At 46.7% G+C, this 18,856-nt stretch overlaps 6 protein-coding genes across 6 annotated transcripts; 2 read left to right on the forward strand and 4 right to left on the reverse strand.

Moving 5' to 3' along the window:
• Positions 1-1,190: 1,190 nt before the first annotated feature.
• On the reverse strand, positions 1,191-3,418 carry N7462_009788 (trichothecene efflux pump; the record flags this gene model as incomplete). Its single annotated transcript, XM_057081502.1, has 9 exons — positions 1,191-1,579; positions 1,641-1,782; positions 1,845-2,009; positions 2,064-2,130; positions 2,188-2,302; positions 2,364-2,456; positions 2,513-3,014; positions 3,075-3,161; positions 3,227-3,418. 9 exons carry the CDS (start codon positions 3,416-3,418, stop codon positions 1,191-1,193), a joined length of 1,752 nt encoding a protein of 583 aa, XP_056928542.1.
• A 1,492-nt stretch (positions 3,419-4,910) lies between these two features.
• On the reverse strand, positions 4,911-6,378 carry N7462_009789 (putative integral membrane protein; the record flags this gene model as incomplete). The annotated part of the gene is made up of 5 exons (XM_057081503.1): positions 4,911-5,323; positions 5,387-5,448; positions 5,502-5,881; positions 5,948-6,018; positions 6,183-6,378. 5 exons carry the CDS (start codon positions 6,376-6,378, stop codon positions 4,911-4,913), a joined length of 1,122 nt encoding a protein of 373 aa, XP_056928543.1.
• A 1,359-nt stretch (positions 6,379-7,737) lies between these two features.
• Positions 7,738-9,105, forward strand: N7462_009790 (SDR family oxidoreductase; the record flags this gene model as incomplete). The annotated part of the gene is made up of 4 exons (XM_057081504.1): positions 7,738-8,014; positions 8,091-8,218; positions 8,292-8,474; positions 8,527-9,105. 4 exons carry the CDS (start codon positions 7,738-7,740, stop codon positions 9,103-9,105), a joined length of 1,167 nt encoding a protein of 388 aa, XP_056928544.1.
• A 554-nt stretch (positions 9,106-9,659) lies between these two features.
• On the forward strand, positions 9,660-10,532 carry N7462_009791 (sulfotransferase family protein; the record flags this gene model as incomplete). Its single annotated transcript, XM_057081505.1, has 1 exon — positions 9,660-10,532. The coding sequence occupies one exon, from the start codon at positions 9,660-9,662 to the stop codon at positions 10,530-10,532; it is 873 nt and encodes a 290-aa protein (XP_056928545.1).
• Positions 10,533-11,003: 471 nt separating this feature from the next.
• Positions 11,004-14,757, reverse strand: N7462_009792 (cation-translocating P-type ATPase; the record flags this gene model as incomplete). The annotated part of the gene is made up of 10 exons (XM_057081506.1): positions 11,004-11,304; positions 11,370-11,687; positions 11,744-12,321; positions 12,385-12,733; positions 12,786-13,180; positions 13,240-13,480; positions 13,536-13,806; positions 13,856-14,395; positions 14,448-14,524; positions 14,579-14,757. 10 exons carry the CDS (start codon positions 14,755-14,757, stop codon positions 11,004-11,006), a joined length of 3,249 nt encoding a protein of 1,082 aa, XP_056928546.1.
• A 1,945-nt stretch (positions 14,758-16,702) lies between these two features.
• N7462_009793 (uncharacterized protein) lies at positions 16,703-18,131 on the reverse strand (the record flags this gene model as incomplete). The annotated part of the gene is made up of 2 exons (XM_057081507.1): positions 16,703-17,970; positions 18,023-18,131. The coding sequence occupies 2 exons, from the start codon at positions 18,129-18,131 to the stop codon at positions 16,703-16,705; spliced, it is 1,377 nt and encodes a 458-aa protein (XP_056928547.1).
• Between the last annotated feature and the right edge of the window lie 725 nt (positions 18,132-18,856).

The raw sequence follows: 18,856 nt of genomic DNA on the forward strand, positions 1-18,856 counted from the left end.
TTATACCATTCCCTCCTCAACATTTAAATGAATGCCTAGTCTGATCTTTCTCCAAGCTAACATAATGACCTCCACTATCTTCCAATTTTTGCTGTGGAGAAGCATAATTCAAGAGTACTCGGGACCCAGAGGGAGAACATAGAGAGCCCTACGCCGAAGGGTACATGATTTATAGCTTTTAATAACTAAAGTGCCTTTGTCGCCATCTTATGCTACAGCGAGATTTCACTACACACCATAATCATGGCCGCTCCGGGAGAACTTGATTAGAATTAGATCTAGAACGGTAGCCGTCATGACAGGGGCATTGGGTACGCGGAAAGATAAGGTGAGGCTAGATCAAATGATCTTCGGCCAGATGAGATGACAGATTACATGACCATGCAAGCGTTTTCGTCCATTTATGGAAGGAAGAAACATCATGAACACCGCTCATTATGGCTCAGAGGATCGATCCCGTTTCTCTCCCAGAAATCTCACCTCAGGTCAAAATCACCTATAGCTATGACGATTTCATGTTTGCTTCAGTCAGATAGACATAGAACTAGAGGAATTCGAGCTTTTCCCCAGTAGCTTCCATAGGGGATAAGAGCCTGAAATTGCCTTACTTTTTCCCTTTTTTCCCCTCTTTTAATTTCAAAAACATGAGTATTTAATCTTGGTGTTCAGTGGGCATGGAGCTTGGGATGAAGGTAGAAATATCGCCCTGGATCAGACTGTTGGTCACAATGAAGCCCAAGTCTTCATCGATTAATCAACGACTCGCCAGGGATTCATTTACATCAGCTGAAAAGTTAAAGGGAACTTGACCACCGCCGAATCTCGGCCATATTACTCCGAGACTCAGACCGCTCTTCGAAATTTCCACTCCACATATCTCAAATATCTTGGTAATAGTGCAAAATTGTTTCACTGTGAAAGTATCCGCGAAAGCTCGAATACGCTTCGTACATTCCAGATATAGTTCTGATATTTAACTATTAGCGCAGAGAATATGGATCTAGAAACAGTAAACCCATCATACCACATGTAACTTCCTATATATATTCGGACCACAATATTAGAAGATAATTTCATTCAAGACCCTCAAAGTCGGCATATGACCAATGATCATCATCTATTTAAACAAGCTAAATTTTCCATCCACAAAACCGTCACGTATGATTGCACTTGATATAACAGTATAAGTATTAATTTGTCTCCTTCTCGTTCGTCTGCAGCTCTTCTTGGCTTGCACCGGTACCCGAAAGCTTTGCGGCAACGACATTGTTGAGCTTATCATCAACTGGTACAGAGAGAAATGCAGCAATTATAGCAAGACCGCCAAAGGCAATGCTTGCGAGGAACACGGTGCGGAAGGACTGCGAATATGCGGTCTTTTCGGCATTGCTAACAGCGGTCAGGATGGAATCGGTCATGCCAGGAACGGCTTCAAGTGCTGCAGTCGTGCCAGCAGCGACGGCCTCAAGGAGATCAGTAAGGGACGATGTCGCAAGGCCAGCCTTGACTGCAGCTGCAGAAACATCACGAGGAAGGTCGACAGCCACGCGGTTGTCGAGAATGGCAACATAGATAGCAGCTGGGAAAGACTAGTCAGTCGTGTCTCAAAAGCTAAGGCTGTCTCTAATGCATTCACTTACTGGCAATTGTTCCTGCCACTTGCTTCGCCGATCCAAGGAAGCCACTTGCAAGACCGATATCTTCCGGCTCGCAGTACAGAGGGCACATGATGAGAGTGATGAGCTCGAGGTATCCGACAGCAAAACCACCAACAACGGTGAACTGAAGAGTGGCAACATGTCAGAATAAATATTCCAATTCAAACCAAATCAAATATCACTTACCGCAATACCATAAGCCTGTCTATCCTGGTTGATAGCAGCAAGCGCTCCCGAAAAGGCGGTGATCACAATCGTTGACGCAATAAGCTGATATTTAGAATAGCCAAGAGGCTTCATGAGAGCACCGGCGGCAATTTCTCCCACAATAACTCCCAGACCAGTAGAGCACTAAAGAACATTAGACAATCAGGCATATTTAAGATTTACAGGTATTGTACTCACGGAAAGCCAACCGGCCTTCATTGAGTCTGTAGTGAACAAGTAGGCAATAGCTTCCGGCCACAAAAGACTGCCAGAGCTAGTTAGCAGTGAAGATTTCCAAGCTCTCTATCGCCAGTCTGCATACCTCATAGAGAAATAAACCATGTTGCCAACCAATGCAGAGCAAACAGTCGCACTGTAGCCGCGGTTTTTAAGGAGAGACAGGGGTAGGAGTGGCTGCTCCATGGGAACGAGAATTTCTAATGAGGATGTATTAGCAAAATTGCGATATGGGAGCGACCTTGGATAGATGATACATACCATAAGCAACGAAAGCGATCAGTGAGACGAAGCCGACCACCAGAACGGCAACCACATGACTCGAGTTCCACGCATAAGATGAACCGCCCCAAGCTACAGTCAACAATAGTCAGTATTTGAGACTGTGATATTATCCCGGCAAAACTTACAAAGACCGAGGAGAACCAAGACCAATCCGCCGGAATATAAGACAAACCCAATATAATCGAACTTCTTCAAACCATCGAGTTTGCTCTGGCCCTTGTGCTTCAGCTCCCATCCCGGAGGGAAATAGCAGAAGACAAACAGGATAATCGAGATGCCGCAGGTAATCATATTGAGATAGTAAGTCCACCGCCAGGACTTTTCGGTGTTCGCAATGAACAGCTTGGCAATAAGACCACCAAATCCAGCGAAGGGAATCGTAGTCACGAAGATACCGGCATTGATCATGGGTCGCAGTTTGTTAGGGACCAATTCGGCGATCACAAAAGTGAATGTCAACTGAACCGATGCAGCCAGGCCACAGAGGGCACTGCCTCCGATGACGGTGGGAACATTCTTGGCGGTTGCGCAGACGATAGCACCGATCAGACCAAGCACCTGGCCACCGATCAGGAAGTACCGACGGCCGAAAATGTCACCAAGACGTCCAACCAGAAGAATGGAGACCTAGTATCGACAATTAGCACTTCTTCGACCTTGGCGTACGGGAATGCAGGTTCATCTTACGCCTGAAATCAAGGTGAAAACAGTCGAAATCATGCTATAGCTGGGGTCGGGTCCCAAATCGGCATTGATGGCAGACAGGCTGTTTACCTTGGTGGAAGTCAGCGTTGCTTGTTCAATACAATCTCAATCGATACGGCTTTGGAGGGGCGTACGGGTAACACATATCCCAGATACAAACTGATTGCCATCAAACAGACCGCAATCAATGATCCAATGAAGTTCTTGCTGCGATAGTACCCGTTTGGTAGCTCATCCAGGTTCACTGCCTGCTGGTTGACATCCCGAACGGGGCTCGGGGGAACGGACATGGCCTCAGTATCAACATTATACTTCGTGTCTTCCATCTTGACTGCTGCTGTGAAGCGCCGCAAATAGCCAATATATCCCAGAATGCAAAAAGTGGGAAACAGGCGGCGAGTTCAGACCTAGAAATAGAAAAAAGGGAACAATCACCGGGTGGTGGGAAGTTTTAGAATGCTGCTTGGCGCTCTGGAATCTCCGACGAGCCAGCCGAATTAGTGCTCCTTGACGACTCTGGTGTTACTAGTGGCTTGAATGGCTGCTTAGCCGGGTTGACCGAAATCAAAAAATTGGGGAGCGACTCGGCTCTTCTAAACAATCCCGGACACTGGGAACGCCAGGCCACATGGGATTCCGTATTTGGGTTAATCGCCGGACGCCTTTTGGCCTACGGGCTGACTACCGGGACTCGTGGCGTGTAAGACTACCGATACAACGGCCTTTGAGGGTTTGGCGACAGGGGTCGGCGTAGGAGTCTCGGCCAGGCCACGTTTTAGTGGTTGCTATCAGCAAGCGATTATGAAACTGAAGGGGGCAAGCTAGGCCCTTATGCGGACTGATTCCGGAAACGCAAGGAAGCATTAGTGTATTAATTTAGCTGGTTCACACATCTAACAGCAACGTGCCTGTTGGATTCAATCGCATTGCTGAGTACTTCGCCCGATATAGCGCTAGCACAAATGGATCAAGCGCATAAAAGCTCTTTCGTTGTTTTCTTGAACTCCATTGTCCCTGCCTGCCGATCGATACTCTGTTCTCTGTGCTGGGATCTATAAAATAGCCCCTGCATTCTTGAACACTTACGATTCATCGATTCATGCAAGGACCAACTTGTTTCCATTTCTTCCGGCCCTCTTCCGTGCGGCGCTAGGCAATCCTGCCCCCAGCTGAAAGAAGCTGAGTGGCTCCCGCCGCCCCCGATCGGTGGCGCACGGTTGGCGGGATAAGGTGGATTTGCGCTAGACAACGTGAGTTTAAGTGGGCCTAGGCGTATTAGCGTTGACTCTTAGCGCCTCCTTCCTGCTGCACGTAGTTTAGTTTCGTCTCAGACGGGATATTAAGTTCGGCCGTATGGTTGGTTTATGCTAGAGGGAGCACAGTCAAGATACGGGTCAGCACTCCATGGAACAACCTGGGGGCCGTACAGCGGGGGCTCTAGGTGACGAATATGCGAACCTGCAGGCCAGGATTCTGTACAGTGTTAAGTGCGATGTTTGAGTTTGGCTACCCAAACTCACAAGCCGGCTTAGCATTGTTGTAAAATTCAATTCCAAATTTTGCCCGAGAGAGTCTGTGTAGTTCGGATATTGCCACTCTGCGATCTACTCCCGACTCTGTTACACTATGACCTTGCACAATCAATACTTCAATTCTTGTGAGTTTATCTGATCATTAAATTATGTATGAGACAAATAGAAAAATCGTATGAGCCGTGGAGAAGGGCCGACAAAGTATGATGATCACCCCCTTTTTCAGTTCTCTTCGGCCCCACCACCAGACAACCTGGACGACAGAAAATACAGGCCCGCTCCAGCTTTAGACATGGAGTGGCCAGTGCTGCTCGCTCGGTCTTTCCGAAGATCGATTCACGCTCACGTCCGTGGTCACCTGAATCCCCACTGGAGACGACGATGAGATGATGCGTTCTTCGGAGCCGTTTCGGCTCGCTTCGACCTCAGTTTGAGTGTGGGTGGTGGTGTTGCCCAGCTTTGTCTCGCCAACGTGGGTCCGTCTGGTACCGGCCCAAGATCGAGGATCATCCGTACGGCGACCCGAGGCTCCATAGAGTTCGTACCGACCCGCATAACTGCGGTTGCTGGACAGACCCAAGAAACGGCGCAGAGAGGGGAACTGGAAGGTGACCAGAGCTTTGAAAGATGGGAAACAAGCGATGAAGATAGCCACTCCAAGCTCAACTGACGACCAGTTGAGTGGGTTCACAAGTTCCCCTAGGAAAACGGTCAGGAAAGGAGTTCGGGGGCGGATAGGTCAATCAGAATAAGCAGACTCACATGTGTGATCAGTGGAGAAGTTATTGAGGTACGTAGCCCGGATAATACTGGTCACTACGACTCTGAAAATGAGTGTTAGTGATGCCAACGTTGGAATCGCAAAGGGCATACTCACAAAACACCAAGCCCAAACATGAAAATCAGGCCGGCTCGTTTGCCAATGGTCATTTTAAGTTGTAGCAGCTTAGGGATAGGGAGCGTAAAGAGCGCAATATCCGTCGCCAGCCGAATACCAAACGAGATGTAATAGAACCCTAGAAGGGACAGGCATTTGCCCTCCACGGTACCGACGGAATCCCACGCCTTCCGGATGGGCCAGCATTGGAAGATCACGACAAAGGTTTCTTCAGTAGTCTCGGCAACTAACAATCCGATCAAACAGTAGCAGAATATTTTGAACTTGTGGCCCGGGAAGATCTTGAGGTAGAAGAGGCAAAATGAGATCTTGATGGCTCCGAGCGAGAGAAGGTAGCTGATTTCGGTGACAAAATCGAGCTGCAGAACGTTGCGGATCAATCGTTAGAAGAAAATACATTGGCATTATTTTAGAATCCCCCTTACCTTGAGAAACATATTTACTGTGTTGTCATCGTGAATGGTATCGACATGTCTTCCATACCCGTATCGTGTCACTGCCGCACAATTGACCGTTAGTATATGGCATTTGGCGTTTAATGCAATAGGTAATTCTGAAACTTACTCAAGATACACACCAGGCACTCGACAAATGCAAACACCTTGTTGGATATACTCATTAGCAATAGGAAAGAGGCGACAAGACTTCAGGAGATCTGACATACCCAGCCGATCGCACAGAAGACATCATCGAGGTCGATCCCGCTCAGGTATCGAATTCTCACAAACAGTCGTACAAGAAGTCCCACTGTCGAGGCTGCGATAAGTACAGCATTGCACACAATGATTGAAGCAACTCTAGATTGCTGCAAATATTCCGTGCTGTCGGAGGAATCCCTCAGTGATATAGCGGCCATGCTCAAGGATTAGAATCCCGGCAGAAGTAGGAAGAGTGGGTAAGTCCAGAAATCACCCTGAGGCCGATCGTCTTCCGCTATTGTCAAGCAACCGCATTGAATATTTATCTGCTCCCAGAAGAAAGGTCAAGAATCGCAATGGAAGAGCAGGGCGAGGGGAGAACACATTAGTCGCAAAGGTTAGAAGACCGAAATCTATATTCAGCCACCGGCTTGGCTAAGTCTTCTTTTTTTCCAAGTCCACCGAATCTCAATCAGCCATAATTGCCCTTGTAATTGGCTTGATCTTGTTCTACGCACGACAACTCTAAATGGTCACATTGTTCCGGGGCCAGTGATTTTAGTCTACTCGGCGCCTACGCCACCATTTCCAAAATATAAAGTAACTTCCCATGGGAGCGCAATCCTAGGGGCGAATTATCTGTTCTTGTTCGCAGGATCAGGAACGAGTCTGTTGGAACCAGGTGGAGATAATTGGAAGGATCCCAGTGTGGTAAAAGGGAAGTCGAGAATTCCCGATGTACCGGCCGATCGGATTTGTGTACTCTGTACGGATCATGGGTAAAAAGCTGAGTAAAAAAAGAGCCTACGATTATAGGATAAGCCAAAGAGAACAGCGTAGTATTGATCAAGTGGCTTCGATCTATTGGTGCAAAACATTGCGGGGCACATACTCCGTACATCATAGGATGTATTTCTTTTTCGGTCAGGCGTGGGAGGCGATATGGGACAAGTCTTGTAATGAGATCCTGGTCGAAACAAGACTCCCCTCTTGTCCAACTAAAATAGCGCAATGCTTCTTCGAGTGGGTCGCCAGGGTGACTTACGACGACCGGTCTCGATAGTGTATGCGTGAAGGATTGTGATCCTTGTCCAACTAGGCCCACTTGGCTCAGTCGCATAATTTGCCCATTGCCTCCTCTCGAGCTCCATTTTTTCTTCGGTCTGGCTGTTTGATCTAGAGGACTGTCCGAATCCCTCCGTCTAAGACAACGCCAATGCTAGGCGTTACGCCGCAAGAGTCTTGTTTCTCGGCTTGTCTGGGCCGCCCCCAATCTACTTCACTGTGGGGCGTCTTTTCACTTTCACCACGCCTTAGATGCATCTCGGCTCCGGCGTCCACCATTCGGGGGTTCTCTTGATTTTGGGACCATCCCACCAAGCAGAGAACAACTGATTTGTTACCATTACCTATCAAGAAACTCAATTAATCTACGTTTTCACCCCCTGCAGGAATTCCCTCCCCCTTTCTCTTATTGGCACCAATTGTACCCTTCTTCCCTCCCTCCCAAAGTCGTACCATCCCTGCGAGCTGGTAGAGCCCTTTTCATCATGACTGAGAAAATTCAAAACCAGCCAATGGAGCAGCACGCGGTGGTTTTTGGGTGTTCAGGTATCAATGGTTGGGCTTTAGTGAATCAACTGCTCTCGGGCTATCCCTCGCCAGACAGTTTTTCGAGGATCACGGCTGTTGCAAATCGACCATTTACTTCTGACGAAGCTAAGTGGCCACGCGATGATCGCCTGCAGATCGTCTCAGGGATCGATCTCCTAGGCGGCGATGATTCTTCTTTGCAGAAAACCCTGGCTCAAAAAGTCCCTTCTGTGGAGACAGTCAGCCATGTATATTACGCTGGTAATGAATTCCAAAATTGCACCTACTATCCCTGGTCTCTGGATTGTTTGCTTATCCTCTATTTCTTGGTTGATAGCGTATCGAGCGAGTGACGATGCCGCCGAAGAATGCCGGCTCAACAAGGAGATGCTACGAGCTGCGGTTCAGTCGCTGGAGGCTCTCTCCTCCAAATTAAGCTTCGTGACCTTGATCACAGGGACGAAGGTGAGACAATACAGGACCTTGCCCATTTAAGAAACGTTCTTGAAACTGATGCTTTCTTTGTCTTGTCTATTAGGCATATGGTGTTTACCTCCTCGATAAGTTCCCTTTCCGAGGACAGGTGCCTCTGAAAGAAGATCTCCCACGAGTTCCGGCAGAGTATGCCAAAGACCTGTTTTATTATCATGAGGTAGACCTTCTTCATGAGCTGTCTGCTGGTAAGGCGTGGTCATGGTGTGAAGTTCGTCCGGATGTAATTGTATGCTGTGTCACACCCTTCATGATTTGGGAAATTGTCTGACTCGAGCTAGGTCGGAGTCGCTCCTTTTGGCAATGCTAACTGCATGGCTCAAACAATGGGTATTTATCTTGGACTCTACCGAGCACTTGAAGGAGCTGGAGCTCGTGTCCCGTTTCCAGGAAACGATAAAACGTGGCGCCTTCTATCTACGGACTCTAACCAGGATATCATTGCGCGCTTTTGCATATTCTCTTCCCTGCAGCCTCGTGAAAAGGTTCATTCTCGTGCCTTCAACATCGCTGACAGTGCCACCCCCGTCTCATGGTCGCAGCGCTGGCCTATTCTGGCGGCATACTTTGGTTTAGAGGGCACGGGGCCTGATGATACAAGCTTGCACCCCACTAAGTATATTGATCAACATTGGGATGAGTTCCAGGCTCTTTGTCGTCAAAATGGCCTTCGTGAAGACATCATTTACAAGAGCATGCACAACACTGGATCCCGGATGGGAAGTCTACGCCTGATGGATTTTGATCGGCCTTTCGATCTTGGCAGGGCGAGATCTATCGGGTTTGAAGAGGAAATATCCACTGAGAAATCATGGTATACCGCTTTCGACCGAGTGCGGGATGCGAAGATCATGCTATAGTCATACATTCACTCATTATAAAGCTGTGAAACGTTTTTATCTACATATAATTCAAAGTATTGAACAGTGTCAATTTGATCATCAGGAATGAATCATTGAATCAATCGAACAGATGCTTTGGTAGGGATCACGCAACTCAGATTAATTACGCTTGAAAGTTGCATTATATATTTCGTGAAACATCGACTACGATTCCAGTTTTTCAAAGAACACAACACGCTATTTCCGACGGCAGGAGGATTGAGTGAGGCTACTTATCGAAATTTTCTTGAGATTGGAACTGAACTGAATCCCTGACACAAGTCTACCAATCTGCCAGGGCATCTTCTCTCTTGGGTAGAAATACGTACCTTTTATCTATGGGAATACATCGAATCAGTCCTGATTAATACATAGATTGGTCGGCCCCCACGGCCCCCACATCTTACCGCTTGCCAGTAAACGGTTTGATTCCCCAGCGAAGGCGAACGAACACAACTCCTCTCGCACTTTCAAAACAATCGTAAATATTTCTCTACGTTTTTATCATCGACTTCAATTTCGCACACTTTGAAATGCTTTTAGTGCCGGATCAGCTTCTTCACTACCTATACGGTCTCCCGCCGCCGGCTACCGGTAAGCGGAAAGAGCCTATGAAAGTCCTGGCTGTTGGCATTTCCAGATCTGGAACTGAATCTCTTCGCGAGGCTCTACATATTCTGGGCTTTGATCATACGCACCATGGATTTGATACAATCTTGCCCCCTTCGTCGCTTGAGGCGACTTATCGACTACTTCAAAAAAAATACAAGACAACTCCCGGCAAAGGCAGCGTGAAGCTTACTGCCGAGGACTTTGACACAGTCTTAAGTGAATGTGTCGGCGTCAGTGACCTGATGGCGGCCGAGTTTGCGCGCGATTTGATTGCGGCGTATCCAAATGCGAAGGTTATCCTGAATATTCGTCACGATCTCGATAGCTGGTACAAAAGCATGGAGCAGACCATGGGATATTTTGATCGAAACCCTTTTGACTGGGACTGGTGCAAAAGTTGGTTTTGTGCTGATTTATTCTGGATCCGTCAAACTATGTGCCGCTCAATGATGCCCCGATTCTTTCGTGGTAGCTTTCAGTCCAATGGCAAGTGGATCTATGAAGAACATATTGCTATGATACGTGGCCTCGGACTTCCCGACGACAAACTCCTGGAATGGTCCGTGGAAGATGGCTGGGAGCCTCTCTGCAGATTTTTAAATAAAGAAATTCCACCGCAGGACTTTCCCAATGGTAACCCTCCCAAGGCTTGGGCAGAGCGCATTGCCAAAACTCTGGAATTTCATCATCGACGAGCTCTAAGGAATATGCTTATTGCCGCTGCTTTTTTCATTGGAATAACTAGCTGTATAGGAGGCTATCTAGGATTTTTTGGAATTTCAAGGGCGAAATAGGTGGACTCTACGATAGCGGAATCAGTAGTAGCATATGATATTGCTCAGATAAACGCAGATTTATTTTCAAACCCCCGAAGACAAAAGAGAGAATTAGTATAGGAGTAGTATAGGGCCACCGGTATTCTAGAACAATTTTCCAGAATGACACGCCTGCAGTCAATTCGTTCCTTAAACCATCATGCAAGAATGAGAATTTGACTAGAAACATGTTCTCTTTGATCGTGTTGAGAGACAAGCATATATGGAAAATTGTATCCGTGCGGAAGAAAACTTGGATTTATAACGTCAATACTTGATTGCCCATGGGAAAGGATATGACCCCAAGAAAATTACATGTTAATTCACACAGAAGGAGATTCACGATTTTGAAGTTTACCAACTTCACAATCAGATATCAAAGGAGAAATATCACCATACCAGGCCAAAATTGCTTAAGTCCTGTACCAGGCATGTAAGAAGCTCAAGCTTCTACCAAGCCATTCTAGCCAAAACTCCCTTTGGCCAGCGTCGAACAGCAGCCTTTCTTGCCTCATCTAAACAAAGCAAGCCTAGACCTAGCGCAGCAGGCAAAAAATAGTGTTCTGCGGGAATTCCCGAGGTATTGAGAACGGTCTGTAGACTGGGGATATAGAGCCAGATAACGGCAATACCCAATGAGAAAGCAATTGCAGGAAATAAGAACAGGTTCTGTGTCTCTTTGTTGAAAGCTGGAGGATGCTGGAAAATCGATAAATGTCGAGTTCGCACAGCCATAAGATTAAACCATTGCCTGGCAAGGATCATTAGTAAAGTCAAAGAGGCGTTGATGGGTCATTAACGAGGTATAAAACATACATAATGACCAAATTTATAAAGTAAATCGAGCTCGCCTCGTTGACACGAGCGTTGTAGTAATCAGTATCGACCCCGGCCGGAATTTCACCGAATTTGAACCAGAGGTCGGAGAAAGGAATGCCATTTCGCTGGAGATACCAGAAAGCCATAGCAAATGAACAAATAGTTTCTATCATTCCAATGATGGCATAAGAATGGAACATGAGTTTCCAGTTCACGAGTCTAGTTTTTGTTGGGTGGCGTGGTGGTCGATATAGGACGTCTGCTTCCGGGGCTTCATACGCGAGTGCCACTGCAGCCGCACAGTCGGTAAAGCAGCTAAAAGTGAAATCAGTTTAGCTGAAAAGCGAGCATTTTGAACAAAATCGACATACCAGATGATAATCATCAAGAAGGATGACAAAATTTGAGGAATCCCAAATATGAGATTTGTAAAGACGGGCCAGAACTCGGACCATGAACCAGCGGGTAAAAGATAAGCCACTGTCTTCTTGAGATTATCAAATACCACCCTCCCATAACGAACAGCTTCAACAATCGCCGCGAATGAATCCAACAAGACCATGTCAGCGGCTTCAATGGCAATGTCCGAGCCACTGGCGAGACTGATACCAATATCTGCTGCTTTGAGAGCGGGCGCATCATTGACTCCATCGCCTGTCATACCAACAGTCTCTTTTGCCTGTAGCTCCCGTACTATACGAAGCTTCTGATTCGGCGTCGTTCGCGAAAATACAATTTCAGGGTACTTGCAAAGTTGCTCCCACTGGTATTCATTGAAGCCCATCAGGTCGGGACCACTAACGAGAATTGCAGATTGAGAGGAGTCAACCTGTTTCTCATCTGTATTGGGAAACCTAGCAAGAGCAGATGCGTCATGGACAGAACTCAATGTCACAATACCGCATTGACGAGCAATAGCCAATGCCGTTAGTCCAAAATCGCCGGTGACCTATACTTCCATTAGAAAATCATTCTCTATCAAAAAAAAACAAGCTCAAAGTTCAAGATTCACCATTAGGACGCGAATTTGAGCCTGTCGTAGGATCCGAATCACTTCTGGAATCTCGGCTCTTGGAGGATCAATCAATCCGACAAGGCCCACAAGAGTGAGACCTGTTTTTGCTGCTTGTAGTGCGCGGCTCTCGCACTCTGGTGAAAAAGGATCATCGAGTATGCTACCTTTCTCCAAGACCTTGCGGGCAAGCAGAATGACCCTTTTTCCCTCCGACGACCACTTGTCTTTCAGCTGCTTCACTTTGCTCAGAGTGATATCATCTAGAGACTCAACGCTTCCATCGAGCTTCAAAATGTGCGTACATCTTTCTATCAAAATATCAGGTGCCCCTTTTATAGTTAGGAGACTAATGAAACTGTTAGTTATTTCGAGCCTTATTTTAGTCAGAGTGAACTCACGAATGTTCAGCGTCCATGTTCGCAGCTTCTGTGGCAGAAAGACATATGTTCTTGGCTTGAGGGATAAGCGGTGTGATGATCTTGACCATAAATTTATTCTTGCTGTCAAATGCAAGATTAAACAGGGTCTTCCAGCTTTTTCGAAGCTCTGAAACAGGGCCCCAGCCCTCCGAGAATCTTAAGATAGCCTGATCAGTTGCATCACCAAATATGCGTCTTTCGCTTAAAGGGGCATTTTGTGATTTCGAGTCAAACTCTGCAGCGTTGCAGAGACCAGCTATTGCCCGAAGTTGATCTAGAACCGGTTGAGCTATTGTGCTGGATGTGTATGCACCTGTTGTATCCAAGGTTGAGTTTGCTGTATGTATAGCGAAGTCCGTGACAGCCATCCGATTCTAGAAAAGGTCAAACATTCTGAAAAGGTGGTCAAGGTCAAAAGAAAGGTACTACTCACTCTTGTCAAAGTTCCAGTTTTGTCTGTGCAAATAACAGATACAGCGCCGAGGGTCTCGACCGTTTTGAGGGACTTGCAGAGAACTTTGTTTTTCTTCATCAAGTTTGCAGTGATAGTCAAGCTGGCAGTTACCGCAATTGGCAAGCCTTCAGGAATGTAGGCAATTGCAACACTAACGCAATCCACAATAAGGGTAGGCACATTGATATAATCAGGGTGCACCTTGTGAAGCCACCCACCCCTAATCAAAATAATTAGCATTACCGGAGTCAAGAAACTATCGACCCTCAACGTACCAAACGGCAGCCAGGATGATGATCCAGGTAACCATGATGATAAATATCAAGCAGACAAACCGCAAAACCTCTTTTTCAATTGTCGTCAAGCCTGTCTTCGGCTCACCGGCAAGTTTGGCGATACGGCCAAAAACAGTTGAATCGCCAGTGGCTACAACAATTCCTGTGGCATTCCCGAAGACACAGTGGGTGCCTTGAAGTCCAATGCAACGCGTCTCCAGGTAGTTTTCAGAAGTTGAATCCACACTGCCCTTGATTGGGTTAGATTCCCCTGGATACTGTGTTAGCTACAGCCTCTTCAGACTCCGGGATGTGCTTACCCGTGACAATAGATCGATCAATTGTCAGATCATGGGAGACATCTATGAACCGAATGTCCGCTGGAATCTTGTTCCCCGATGAGATAAAAACTGTGTCACCAGGAACAATATTGGTCGATACGACTTCTGTACGGGACCCGTCGCGAATCAACTGGCACGATTCTGGCAACATTCCTGTAATGGAGGCCATGACACGAGACGAAGACCAATCCTGCCATGCATTGAAGGCAGCTTGGATGATGAAAACAGCGATGAGGACAATTCCGAGGGCCAGATTAGCCACCGCAGGTGGCTGACCAAGTGGCTTCCATGAAATGAAGACAAGAATTCCACCAACTAGCAGAATCGAGCCAAATCCCTTGAAGAAATAGCCGAAGATTTTCCAGAACCAAGGGTTGGGTAATGGCGAAATTTTGTTCGGGCCATATCTTCGTAAACGTTCACTGGCCTCGGTATTGGACAAGCCAGATGATATATCAGCATGAAGCTGCTTCTGCACATCCTCAATGGGCAAAACGTGCCATTCTGTGCTTTGCCATTCTAGAAATATGTATAAGCTTGGTATCTCCAAGTGAATAAGGAAAGGATCTACCTTCTGCCAATTTGTCTCTTTCCTCACGTCGTTTGAACCGCTGTTTCCTCTGGGCATCTTCTTCGATCTCGAAGGACCTTTCCCCTGTCAGAATAATCCAAGTCACATTGCTCCAGCTTTTATCCACTTACAGGCTCCTGTATTCAATTGGAATAGCAGCCGTAGGGTCGATCACACGTTGACTATTTCGCCTCGTCAAGTTGTCCTTTCTCCTCTCCTTTGAACGTGCATCTTCAGATACAATAGTAATGCGATCGGCGGACTCCTCGTCATTGGGCTTCCAATGCAAAGAAGAGCTAAGAGACGGCATTTCGAGGATTCGATCTGGAGTTCGAACGAGGATTGACTGGCGAAGATGCTTCTCCCAAGCGCAGAGTGAGGTCTGAAAAAAACCTAGAACAAACCAGGATAAAACAAGAGGGATTTATAGTATTTGTTACCTCTCTCATTTTGTACCAAATCCCTTACCAGTGTCCCAGTTCAGCGCTATTTCTTATTCTCTCTTTACTTTCCTTTTTCAATTTTGACGGATCTGGTTAAACAAGTGCGTGCCTGACATCGGCGGGTGTGCGGTATTTGCAACCTCCAATCACGGCGGGGCCAATTTGAGGAATATAATTTGCAGACGAATTCCCGAGACGGCATCAACCAATCGCCCCGCATAGAACGTGTAAGTCCCAGGTTCCCATCACACCCACGCTTCATTATACAAAAAGAAAGCATCAAAGGAAGAAACCGAGATGAAACTCCTGATCATTATGTTTGTTCAATCATGAAGAATAGATAGAATACTCGATGTCCAGGTCATTAGTCTAGCTCACCTAATATTTCTCATAAGATCCCATTTTCTCACTATGACTAAAGCGCCCGAATGAGCGATTTTCTATGTCCATGTTCAACGCCACATGGACCCGGCCCTCCACAATTTGGCCCCACTATGCATGTGGAATTCTTCCTGGCATCGCCACGAGGAAGTGTGACCCTTGAGAGCCTAGGCCAAGATTGGGAAAGCTTTGGCAGAGAACATGGCTTGCCGTCCGTGCAGCCGTGGCGGACATGGTTTGGAAGCTCATTTAGTCGCCCGTTAAATTGCGCATATACAACAATTAATGTCTGGAAATGTTAACTAGCATCTTTCTAGCGCTTACACCTCGCTTCATTTTCATTGCCGAGTAGGATTGAGCATGTCTGTGAGCTATTTAGTCGTTGAGTGATCTGTCCGTAACAAGACTGATCCATTCACTGGGCCTTAGTAGAGTATCGAAAGTACAATGGTGTTCAAAAGTATTTACCGGTCCCTACTTTGATCTCCACACTAACCACCCACACACCACCCACACATCAAATTTATTTCCTTCTACAACCACCAGTATGCTAGATAACCTAGCAGAATCTGCTGGAAAATGAAGAAAAAGAGGTGAACTTACCTCCCAGCAGCGTCTAGCAATACTGCTAATAACGGTGTATATAGGATCTATCTAGCACGTAATTTTGTTTGAAGTCCAAAAACGATATATAACACTATTCAACGTTATACAGAAAGCCACATAGTCAAATCAGCGCCTCGCCTAGGGAGGTCTAGGAAGCTTACTAGTCGTGATTACACCTTCCGATACTTACAAGTACGGAAGTACACTTTTTAGATATATAAACAACTATTAGCGTGTTTAGCTAGTTATCTATTGAACTAGGGCGCTCTACGGCAAGCCTGAGAATACAGGCAGGATGAGATAGGTCGACGAACAGGCCAACAAACCACCACACACCACGATGTAGGAAGCCTGGATAGCAGAAGCAGATGAAGCGAAGAGAGTGTGAAAGTTGATTTTCTCCCTATCGGAGATGTGAAGCTATATCCTGTAAAGACTGTGTACTAGGAAAGATATCCTCCAATTAGAGATCACCCTTCGTCGGTCATTTCCTCACTGCAATACGCATTGAGAAAAATGGTGGTGTGTGTATAGTGTAACAGATATATACGTATATTTGATGTAGGGGTGATGAAAGTGGGGACCGGTAAATACTTTTGAACACCATTGTATTTCAGAGCTGTCGATTTGCTCGGAAGTATAATTTCGGAAACCTAAAATAAGAGCGTGGTGGGAGACGATACATTCCGTGGGATATGACAGACTGTCCAAACAGGGAAAAGGCAGCATGACGACGACATAAAATCGGCTTCCAACTTCAACCGCCACAGCCCAAAATCCTGAAAAGATATATCATCGCGGAGACATGAATGCCGAATCCAAAATTTATCTCTTTCGCGGGCTAACAAGACCGTAGAACTTCAATGGTTTCACGCTGAAAGCCCCATTGGAGGTAAGCTTGTAGTTTTGGTCCGCCAACTCGAAAGAAACGTCCTTCAGGATGCTTGCAAGGGTAAGGATTGACCAGTTCCATGCCCACATCGTGCCGTAGCATTCGCGTTTACCATTTCCAAAGCCTCTTTTTGCTCCTATCGGCAGCTCATCCCACTTATCGCCGAGAACCCGCTCTGGACTGAACATTTCAGGATCTTCAAACACTTCAGGATCGCGATTCACGGCGTGCAGAATGGAAATCATAGTTTGGTCGTGTGGGATTTGATACTTGCCCCCCGCAAGTAGGATTGGACTCTTATCCTCGGTTGGGATTGGTTCTCGGTTGAAACCAGGTGCCGTCGCGGAAAGCCGAAGTGACTCGCGGATAATGGCTTGGCAGTAGTCCATTTTTTTGAAGTCCTGCAGCTTGATTTGTTCATCGGGACCAACAAGTGAGTCTATCTCGGCGGTGGCCTTGGTTAGTTTGTCTGGGTTCGTCATCAGGTAATACAAGGCGTAGGACACGAGGTTTGCGGCTGTTGCCGCCCCAATAAACATCGTCACAACTTCATCAATGACCCGCGAGTCGTTGAGTTTCTCTCCAGTTTCTGGATCGTTGTTATTAAGAAGCGCATCCAGTAGATCGTTGCGTGACTGGTCAGGGTTCTCTTTTCGTGACTTGACAATCTCCTCTGCATAATTGCGCATTGTCTTGATATGTGCGTCGAAGGTACTCTGATAAAAAAGTTGAGTGAGAATCTTCGGGCGCGAGGGTCGCTTCATCGCTTCGAAGGTGATTCCGTTCATCGCTTCGATGAGGGGAGGCTCGGCACCTTCCAGGACTTCAATTCGTTGATTGTAGAAACACTTCACCACAGAAGCCATGAGCAGACGATCAAGGTCATTGGTGACGAGTACACGTTTCTTGTTCCCTGATGTCCACTTTCTGGTCAAATCCGAAATCACGTCCCCCATGTCAGCAAAGCCGTTATCTGCTCCCAACTGGGTGACATATGGTGCCATGATCCGATGAGCAACTCCCCAAATTGGCTCGGAATGGTATGCGGTGAACAGGCAGTCATTTGCAAGATGACGCATTTCCACAATGGGGCCAGTTACGCACTTGCGAAACCGTCGTTCATCGCAAATTTCCTCAAGAAGGGCGACATTGCCAATAAAGACGATTTGTTTACCCAAGACATTTATTCTGAATATCGGACCTATTAAAAATCAATAATTTCACTGGATACACTAGAATCGAGCAACTTCTACCATATTTTTTAGACAGATTGATGAGCGAAGGCCAGGTTTCGTTGGGATTGATGTCAAACACGTTCCCAAGTAGTGGAACACCGGGGGGTTTGGGAATGCCGGATGTCATTTTGGTATTTGTGGAGTTAGCAATTCAGTCTGGTTGCGATCGGGATTTGTGGCGGAATATGTAGGCTGGCCAGGCTATCAGATGACTGTGCTGTCTAGAAACGAGGCGCAGGGCCCGCCCGTTCTTCTGCAATGACTTGACTATCTGTTCACCCGCATTAGCTGGAACCTAGATCAGCCATCATTCGGCATGTTCAGGAATGGGTCAAGGATGTACAACGCCAGCTGTATTCCACAAACCAATCCAACTCCTAGATATCAGGTTCCGAGCAGTGCACGGCCCATTATTTGAAAATGAGAGCTTGGGATTGGTCGGAACTGAAGAATCTGCAGTCGCTTATATACCCCCTCGCGAGTGATCACCCCATCTGTCCCATCTGTGGGGCTCCCAGCTCCCATCTATCCCGCATTCATTCTCACTCAAGCCTGGGATGGTCGGGTCTCGTGTTCGAGGATTACGATAGAACAGGTAGTGTTCAGACTTTGGTGTTGTATATGGTGCAATACCTAGGGCACGACAAGTTACAGGCACGTCCTTCAATTGCAATATCAACTGCCCATTCTTTTAAACCAAACTGGGTGTCCACTCTTCATCCACGCTCTTTCCAAATACACAACAATTCGCAACAAGAAACTTTACTTTTATTTTACTGATCTGCACCCAGGCGTAAACATTGTGTAACAGTGTGTGGTCGACAGATCCAAACGAATTTCAGGGGCTGATGA

The sequence above is a fragment of the Penicillium macrosclerotiorum genome (genome assembly GCF_028827735.1).
Source record: "Penicillium macrosclerotiorum strain IBT 26536 chromosome Unknown utg000010l_segment0_segment0, whole genome shotgun sequence".
Lineage (NCBI taxonomy): Eukaryota > Fungi > Ascomycota > Eurotiomycetes > Eurotiales > Aspergillaceae > Penicillium > Penicillium macrosclerotiorum.